The sequence below is a fragment of the Cornus florida genome, unplaced genomic scaffold, assembly GCF_030987335.1.
Source record: "Cornus florida cultivar Cherokee Brave unplaced genomic scaffold, ASM3098733v1 CherokeeBrave_3.0.0_Hap2_Chr10, whole genome shotgun sequence".
In the NCBI taxonomy this organism is placed as follows: Eukaryota; Viridiplantae; Streptophyta; class Magnoliopsida; order Cornales; family Cornaceae; genus Cornus; species Cornus florida.
Window position 1 is genome coordinate 92,733,799 of NW_026775580.1, and position 9,410 is coordinate 92,743,208.

Below are 9,410 nucleotides of genomic sequence, written 5' to 3' on the forward strand. Positions count from 1 at the left end.
GTAAATTAGATGTGATTACAAACGTAAAACAATAAAAAGCTATGATCAAGTAGACATTAAACATATACAATCATGTTTATTTAGAATCAAAATGAATGCAATTAATGTAATAAGTCAACCATAAATCTATGAATTTGTCAAATATATCATAAAGTCAAACAATATGATCCATTAAATATGATCGTGATATTATACAAAACATTTTAATTTAATGGTCATTAAATAAAGGACGTAAAATGAGAGAGTCTGGGGGCTTGGGCTTGGCCTTTAGTAGGTCGAAGCACTCTTAACTGAGCCTTGACAAGCCTGGGGCTTTTTTGGATACTAGGCACACTTTTAATGTTGATCAACATTCCCACTTTGTTACTTCTTTATCCAAGAAAAAAAAAAATTAATGAAACAAAAATTACAAGTACACATACAAGGGTACCAATATTTCTCTAAAAGTGAGTCCAACTCATTGATAGTTTGGCATTCCACTGTCGTAAGGATTTAATTGGTAATATTGTTGAAATAATAAAAAAATGGAAGAAAGACATCCTCAACATCCCCGACTTGCTACTTCTTTATCCCAAAAAAGAAAAAGAAAAAAAATACATTTAATGAAACAAGAATTACAAGTAGACAAGGTTACAAAAATTTCTCTAAAAGTGAGTCTTACTAATTTAATGTTTGACATTCAATTGTTGTCAACAGGCTATCACACATAGAACCTTTGGATTAAATGAGGTTGGAAGGAAAACAAAACACGTGACTTTTGGTGCTCATATATAGCCAAAGAAATTTGCTAATTGTAGAAGTTATACATATATCTTTTTCCAGAATTTCAAGCAAATTGTATAAAACAATAAAATGAAAAAAGTGGACAAGTCCACCGGATAAAATCTCTAAGTGAGAGACCAGGCCCAATTAGAAACCACCACTTATAAATGGGAATACGATACAAAAAAAGCCAAAATAAACCCAAGCCCAGTAACAATTCTCAAGCCGATCTCAAGTCAAGAGGCTTCCTTGGAGGATGGCAGGAGGAGGGGGAGATACCCCAGATGAGCAAAACACGACAAGATTGGGGTGAATCTTTCAAAAACCCACCCATGAGCCTCTCTATGATGGAGGAACAGATTTGGTCCAAAACATGGTTCAGCGAGGAGATCTTGCCTCTGAAAACCCAAGCATTTCGTTTGATTTCCAGTGGTGGGATGACGCATTAAAAGACCTATCAATATTGAACTCATGATGTTGGCTGACTCAGTAGACTTAGTAATATGCTACATACAAATAATTTTCTGGTGTTCTTTTATCAACAAAATCATATAGAACCATTGCCCTGAAAGGTAGAGGAACATGTATATGGTTTATAGATGAAAGGGGTCAGAATTAGTTTGGTTTGGGAAGTGATCGATTGCTAGATTGTAGATACAAAAACTTTTCCGCACTAATGAAGTAATGCAACCCTAAGGTTACCTAGATTCAGATTATTAAGAACAATTTTTTGGGGTATAAATAAAAAATTGTGGAGAATATCGTGGAACGGCTCTTAATAGACACAAGACCAAATCTAAGATTATGTAAAATGCACCTCTAGCCTTGAAAGCTTCATGCTTTGATAGACTAAAAAAAAGGGATATGATAGAGGATGCAGAAAAGTACGTAAAAGTATGAAAGTAAAGAGTAGATTTCAATAATATTGTAATGAGAGCCTGGAATAGTCAGGACTATGCAAATGGCCACATAAGACACTTCCAAAACCCAATTGAACATACGGGAAGAAAGAGAATAATTCAATATAAGATGAATAGAGGGAAGAAGAAGAGTAGAGAGAGGCAGCAAAAACATTTGGAATTTTTCCAATCAACCCAACCATAGTTTTTGGGAATGGGCAAGAAAAAGATAAGCCACGAGATCATCACCCGCATTTTCCAAACCTCCAGTGCTAAGAACCTATGTAGGTAGAATCAAAGCATCATATAACCAACCACACATAGGTGATCCTCAAATGCCACATAAAAAAGCTGATAATATAGTAGCATCAACCTCGGATATGAGAAACACCAAAAATGAGTGTTTGCTAGGTCGGGAGGAATGATAAGCGGATGGGAGAGATATGAGTTGCTCAAGTATTCAAGAATATAATTCTTAACAGCACACCAAAAGATTAAAATTTATACTTCAAAATATGTGAAGCAAGAATTTACCATTCCTAATGAGAAAAACATCAGCAAGGACAAACTACTATCTATGTCTCTTACCTTTTCCTTGGAAAAACTGTTAGACAGTGAGGGAGGTGGCATCCAGAGATCCTTTGAATAAGACCTCAATGTTAAACTCTCTTCTGTGTAAAACAAAACATAACAAAATCAGACTAGTTTAATGGGTTTTTTCTGGAAAATTCCTTTGAAGCATGAGTCAGTTGAAGTGGAAATCAACCAATCACCTAATTCTTCCGTTGCCTCTTTGATACTTTCACTTTCACTATGGCATTTTAATGTCACGAAAAAATAAACATGCATTAGAATACTAAAGCTTATTCACAATCAAATCACCTAAAGAAAGAGAGATAAGAAGATACAAAATTTTCACTGATCAACTGAACAAAGTAATTAGGTGCCAAACCAGTCAATGTCACTTAAATCAACATCTTTGTCGTTTATAACAAACCCGGCTCTCTCAAGCAGCGCCTTAATGTCGTTGACCACCTTTTCTTTTGGCATCTATAAGAAAACATTAAGGGAGTAACTTTGTGGAAGTGTTGGGTCAAAGCTTAAAACATGAGGAAACTGGTAGTAATACGAGTTGAAAGATGACCATTTTCATTCAAAAGGAAAAACAACTAGCATTCACAACACCCCTGTGGTTTGCCTCTTTGACACCCAATTCTTTCATAGTGACACCTCCTCAGATTCGCTCCATTAGACAAAGACACTCCATGAACGCTCTCGCACATGGTAAAATGACCTGAATGCCCTTTTACTAGTGAAGTGACACTTTGAATAGTTAAATTACCAATTAACCCATTCTAACTAATTTTAAATGTCCAAAATAACCTCTTCATCTCAACCACCTACCCACAATGCTGCCACCACCACCCACAGCCACCACCTCTTCTTTCTTCTCTTCCTTCTCTCTCTAAAACACATGCATTGCAATCCTCTGCAACCACTACTCCATGGTCGAACCATCAAGGTCCAGACCACCCTCAATCACCCCCAATTGAAGTCTTCACCATTCAAGATGGCCCCATATAACCCCTTCACTGACAAAACAAATAACTAATGAACCAATGAAGGCAAGTCATGCAATTTCATCAATTTCATTCCACCAAACACCTTCTCTAAAACCTCTCTATGCCTTCCCTTATCTAGAAACGAAAAGTTCTCTCCATAATGTTTATATTTATAAAAATTTCCTCCATTTATGAGGAAAAAAAAAAGTTCTCTAAAAAATGACACCATCTTCACCATCAAAACCTTAAACCAATCACAACCAAAACACGAAAGAAACAAAAATTCTCCAAAAATTGACGCCATCTTCACCATCAAAACCATAAACCAATCACAACCAAGCAACAATCACAAAGCACGGGCAGACGTGGCTTGCCAAAGCCTACATCCACAATGAAATTCTGGCGAAAGCATTCGCTATGCAAAAATCTGGTAGGTACAAGTTTCAACCCCCAAACCCTAGCTCTCGCTCTCGCTCTATTTTCTACAATTTTCAATGTCTATCTATATCCCACTCCAAACCCTAAACGCCCATTATATATCGGGCTACAAGAGGGTACTAAACGGGGCGTAGTTGTGACCCCAGAACCAAACTCAGGCCACAACATCACAGATTCTAAGTAATTGAGTTGTCAATAGTGGTATAGGCTAGGGTTTCAGAGGTGTGTAGTGGTTGGGTGGTTAGAGTGGTGGAGTATGGCAAAGGGAGTGATGGAGGTGGGTGGTTGGAGTGGTGGAGGTGGACTATTGAAAGAGAGAGTGAGAGAGAGAAGAAGGGTGGAGGAGAGAGTGTCCCAATTGAAATGTGTAGAGAGGGATGTGACAGCTGATTGTGGTGGTGGAGGAGAGAGAGACATAACTGAGGTGTATAGGGGTATTTTTGTCTGCCTCGGTTTCGAGGTCGAGCAAGGCTTCAATGGCGGATGAGTTGGACTCAACTGAGTTGGGGTTCGGGTTGGTATGTGATTGATGCGAAGCTTGTTTTAATGGTGGTAGTGGGGTGAAGGTTGCGGTGGTGAGTGGGGAGAGAGAAAAGGAAGGGGCAGGTGGTGGTGGGTGGCGATGGTGGGTGGTGTTGGAAATGGTCGGTGGTGGGGTAAGCTGAAAATGTGAGAAAAGCATTAAAAATGGGTCTTTTGGTTTTAGGGGCAAAGTAGTCTTTTGGTTTCTCTATTTTTTATAATAAAAAAGCATTAAAAAATTAGGGCAAATTAGACATTTCACACATTTTTTATGTGGAAAAGCTAACGGGAGGTGTGACTTTCAAAAACATTGCCAAGTTCTATCTGGGTGACAAAGGCAAACCACATGGGGGTCAGTGTAATTTTTAATAGGTATAAATATCATAACCAAATAAATCTCTACACAATTTCTGGAAGAAAAGAAAAAAAGTTTAAATCTATGCATGTTGCAAACAATATGAGAATTACAATAAATCGCAAGAAACAAGCACAAAAACCATAAAAAACACGGATCATAACAACTTACTTCACTCTGTACTAACTGCCTGTATTTTTCAAGAGCAACACCAGCCTTCTCAAACACTTTGAGCAACAATATTCCCCGCGTCATCGCTGCCTTAATATCGTTAAGCGACCGAACCAACTTACCAATCTTATTAATTCCGAGCAACTTGCTTTCATCTTGAGTTAGTCCTACAATCTCTTCAACCAACTTATCATTCTTGTGACTTCCGATCAATTTGATTTCATCTTCAGTTAGTCCTACAATCTCTTCAATGATGCTTTTGCGTATTGACATGCTCAAAGGGATTAACTTTTCTCGAGCAACCATCAGTAGAGTAGCCATCTCAATAAGTTCTCCCTCCATAGCATAATGAATAAATATTTTATCAACCTCCTTTGTGTTCCATGCCAGCAACCTATTAATTTCTAATGGTACTTTCTGCCATATTTAACCATATTAAGCAACAAAAAAAAAAAAAGAAAAAGATCAGACATCTCAACCCATTCAAATGTATAGAAAGTAAACACTATTTGTAATACACATAAATTTTGTCTAAACAAACCATTTGAGGCAGACAAAGAACAACGATCAATTTGAAGATAGATTGTTTTGGGGTCCAATCAATCAAGGATCGATGATAACTGCATCAGCCACATTAAAAATCCAATCAAAAAAAAGGGAAAAGAATTAAGTAGTTAAGAATGATGTATTAAACCTTGATCTAAGTTCATATTATAGGCCCCATGAAAGAAATAAGAAAGAATAATTTTATATTATAATATCTGTCTTCTACCTTACTGTTTCAAGTGATACATTGAGAGGAAACAAGTCGCCCCTAAATTTACCCTCTATGGTTCTGACATCAGTCTGAGCTCCATGGCTAAGCAATGTCGCAATCATTTCATATGATAAACCATTAGCTGCTAAATGCAATGGATATAATCCATCGTTAAAGGGAATATTGAGATCAGCGATGAAACCGGTCTCCCCTCCGAGAAAAGCGATGGCACAATCTATTACGCCAGACTTACAAATTCCATGCAAAATTTTTGGTGGGCAATATTTAGCTTGATAATCAGATGATTCCTTCTTTCTAACTTCTTCTGTTTTTGGTACTTTTCTTTGAAATAGCTCCTTCATAAAAGAGAGAAATAGAGGTTTGTCATCATAACAAAGAATCTCTGCCAATGTTGCTATGACATCATGACCAATTTCTTCCTTTAGATGAGCATATCCAACCTATCATTATTTGAACAACACTAACATCAACACGTGAAGATGACCACAATAAGATAATAGCGCATATCATTAAAATAAATGCACGAACAGTAATATAAGTACGAAAAAGGGAGCCCCGATCTTCTGCTGTAATCTCCCTTGCTGTAGTGGTGCCATAGGGTTTTTCAACACAATTACACCTGTTTTCAACATATTTACATCTACTTATTTTTATTGCGTTGAGAAACAGATGTAATAAGTTGAAAAATCACAGTTGAAAAGCAGATGTAATATGTTGAAAAACCATCAGCACAGCAAAGGATATTATAGGTGAGGATCCAAGTGCATGAAAAGGGAATGTGAATGTATTCAAGTTTAAGTAGACACCTCAGACATCCTTGCCCCAATTACAGTATCTGCTCTGAATTCTGACCTCCTTAAAAGGCGCTCCAATATAAGAATAACCTTCAGAAGGAAAAAAAAACATAATTGATTGAAAGTTTTTCAAATAAACAACTAAATCACAATGGGGAGGCAATCAAATAATTATATACCGTACTTCAATTTAGTTTATAGTGCAAAATAACTACTTGAGAATGGAATCCCAACATTCATCGGATACACAAAATGGTTTATGCACTTGTGTATAAAAAACATAAAAGCTCGCATACGAAACAAGAGGGCATTACTGTCCTAGTTGATAGAGCACCCAGCTCCTCGAGCAGGTACGGCCGAGTTCAAATCCCCACTCCACCTAGTTTGCGAAGGAAAAAAAAAAAAAAAACAAAACAAAACAAAACATATGAAACAAGACAAACTTAATCCCTACTACTCGCGCCTGTTAAGGCTACATAAGCCGACGCTATGTATTTGCTAGAATCAGATCTATACCAAATCAAACTAGGTAGAGAATATCTGAATCCAAAAGCACAAATATTTCCAACAGAGATGAAATGCAAATTGTTCCAATGTAGTCAAGGGCATAAAACTTCTGCACAATAATCATACAATTTCGGAAAAAAATTTGAAACAAATATAGGCCAACGAAGAGATATCAGAGACCAAAGGAACGCCGATATGGGTGTGGCGGACTAGTTTCGATCTAGTGGCAGTGGTGCTCATAAAATTTCAGCACAACAATCATATAATTTTGGGAAAAAAATAAAGAATACTGCCCAACGAAGAGATATCAGAGACCAAAGGGGACACCAATATGGGTGTGGGGGACTAGGTTCGATCTGGTGGTTGTGGTGTAGTGGGAGCAAAGAAACCCACCTGGTGCACAAGGTCGATCGCTCTTGGGGGAGAGGCACGTGAAATAGAAGCTGGGGATGTAAGTTTTGAAATAACATAAATAGCCACCTTTTATGAGCTGACATGCTCTAATGAGGTTATTTTTTCCAACAATAAAATTTGGAGGAGAAATCGTCCCCTTCAAGGCGGGGAGGTCAGCTTTACAGTATATATCTGATTCATTGTTGGGGTTGATAAGTCGGGTTTAAATATAGTTCAGGACCGCCTCAGGTTAGGTTTCGAATTGATCCACACAGTAACTCGAGCTCCAATCAAAATGAAATGGGGTTGTTACTTTTCAAACCAAGCTCGAACCAAATTGCAAGTTAAACAGCCCGCCCAAAAACTTTGGAACTAGGCTCGAGTTTGTCCGAATTAGGCCCACCCAATTTGCACCCCTAGCTATATTTACTATGGAAAGCTAAGTGACCTCACTGAAATTTCGATATTTGATGGGTAATTAGTTGGTTATTACCAAGTGAAACTAATAGAGAGAGTGCTCTTACTACTACCTTTCTTCTTCTTGATTAATTACAACGTACATAGGGATGGCAAAGGGGGCATGAGTACCTTCCCCCTCCGGTTTAAGTCTCCCCACCAAAAACTGTTTAGCAAAACCCCCCTCACCGTCCCATTTAAGTTTCACTGCCCCGCCCCATTTAAGTTTCAATTTACTGATACACTAACATATAATCAAAATGAATGATCATCAATTTACTGAGACACTAACATATAATCAAAATGAATGATCAAGTATGCGTTCTGTGAGCTTAAATGATAAATGAACTACTGTAAAAATAAAAAATTATATGTGTTCTGTTAAAGTAATTTTATGAGATCAGAATCATTAGATCTATGTAAAAGATAAAGAAATTTCATAAGATCGGATGTATATTCTGTTCGAATTGAACCCTTAAATCATAATCAAACACAAATATCACCATCTGTAATGTAAAATAAAGATTTACCCATTTTTCAAGTAATAAAATGGTGTAAATCTATACGCACATTAGACATATAATATATAGACAGCCACTGTCCACCCACAGAGTAAGTTCACTAAGTTTTACTTTATGTATACCACACGCAGCAAGTTCACTAAGTTGTACTTTGGGTATACCACGAACAGCAATGGATCTTTAACTTTGAAGAAAAAAAGAAAAAGAGAGAGAACTGACCGTAGGCCGTAAAACCAGTGGGTGGTCGGTGAGGTTGACGAAGCCGGCTTCGGTGGCAGGCCGTGAGGGATGAGAGAGTGAGGGTTTTTGGTAATCTCTAGAACGGCTGTACTATGAAGCGATGAGATTTTTTTTTTTTTTTTTTGGTAAAGTATACAAACACCCCCACGAGGTTCGGCACAAAGACAAGTAGATACAAGTTAGTCTATTTTTGGACAATCACATCCCCTGGTCAAAAACTTGATTCAAACCGCTCCTTAAATTTTGTAAAAAGTCAAGATTGCCTTATAATATTTTATTAATTTAAATTATAAAATATCAAAATTTTTAAATGACTCTTTTACCCTTATACATTTATTACACCAATACATACATATATATATATATATATATATATTTATATTTATATATCTATATGTATATTGTAAACCTATCAAACCCAGACCCGGCCATGACACCACTTCCACACCCTCTAACCACCGGTCGACGAGTGGTTCACCATTTCCTTCATTCACATGTTGGTTACTCCTTTCACCGACACCTTCATCCTCCAAGAACCCCTCAAATAACTCCTCAGCCGCCGCCGCAAGTTTCTGGCGTGAAGCGGACAGATCAAGGATTGACAGAGACATATTCCCTACGCCGGCGTCTTTGATTCTTGACGGCGGCAGAGAGTTGATGTTTGAGTGTAGAGCGAAGCTTTGAGTATGGAGTGATTGCTGAAGGAGGGGCGTTTGGCTTGACTCTACAATTGGTTCCGTCATCTTTAGATCTGGATGATGTGGACAGTTGAGGATGAAATCGGTGGTTTCACCGCCGATAAGGGTTGCTGTGAGCTCTGTATGTGAGAGAAAGCTTGTAGATGTGGCCGTTGTTGGTAGGAGGTGAAGCTGGAGCAAGGGTTAGCAAATGTGGCTTCGGTCGGTTTCTAAGGCCGAGAAATTGAGGTGGTGAGCACCGGCGGCAGATGGTGAACACCACAACCTCGTCTGTAACTTACAAGGGTTTCATGAAGGAGGTGGTGAACCCCAGC

The 9,410-nt window shown here is 37.9% G+C and overlaps 1 protein-coding gene across 8 annotated transcripts in view; it reads right to left on the reverse strand.

Annotated features, from left to right (window-relative positions):
* LOC132280238 (uncharacterized) overlaps positions 1 to 8,529 on the reverse strand; it is a 28,040-nt gene extending 19,511 nt beyond the window's left edge. For 4 of the 8 annotated variants that reach the window (XR_009471524.1, XR_009471522.1, XR_009471523.1 and 1 more), the window contains exons 1-8: positions 8,378 to 8,529; positions 6,294 to 6,371; positions 5,482 to 5,927; positions 5,251 to 5,329; positions 4,710 to 5,126; positions 2,614 to 2,711; positions 2,435 to 2,472; positions 2,250 to 2,332 (exon numbers count right to left, since the gene is read on the reverse strand). Coding sequence is in view for 5 of the 8 variants with exons in the window: in XM_059782423.1 (XP_059638406.1) it covers positions 2,250 to 2,332; positions 2,435 to 2,472; positions 2,614 to 2,711; positions 4,710 to 5,126; positions 5,251 to 5,329; positions 5,482 to 5,927; positions 6,294 to 6,302 (1,170 nt within the window). In the remaining 3 variants the exon portion in view is untranslated. Of the gene's footprint in view, positions 1 to 2,249; positions 2,333 to 2,434; positions 2,473 to 2,613; positions 2,712 to 4,709; positions 5,127 to 5,250; positions 5,330 to 5,481; positions 5,928 to 6,015; positions 6,107 to 6,293; positions 6,372 to 6,465; positions 6,484 to 8,377 lie in introns of those variants that run through there. The other 4 variants (XM_059782427.1, XM_059782425.1, XM_059782424.1 and 1 more) reach the window with 4 other exon arrangements.
* Between the last annotated feature and the right edge of the window lie 881 nt (positions 8,530 to 9,410).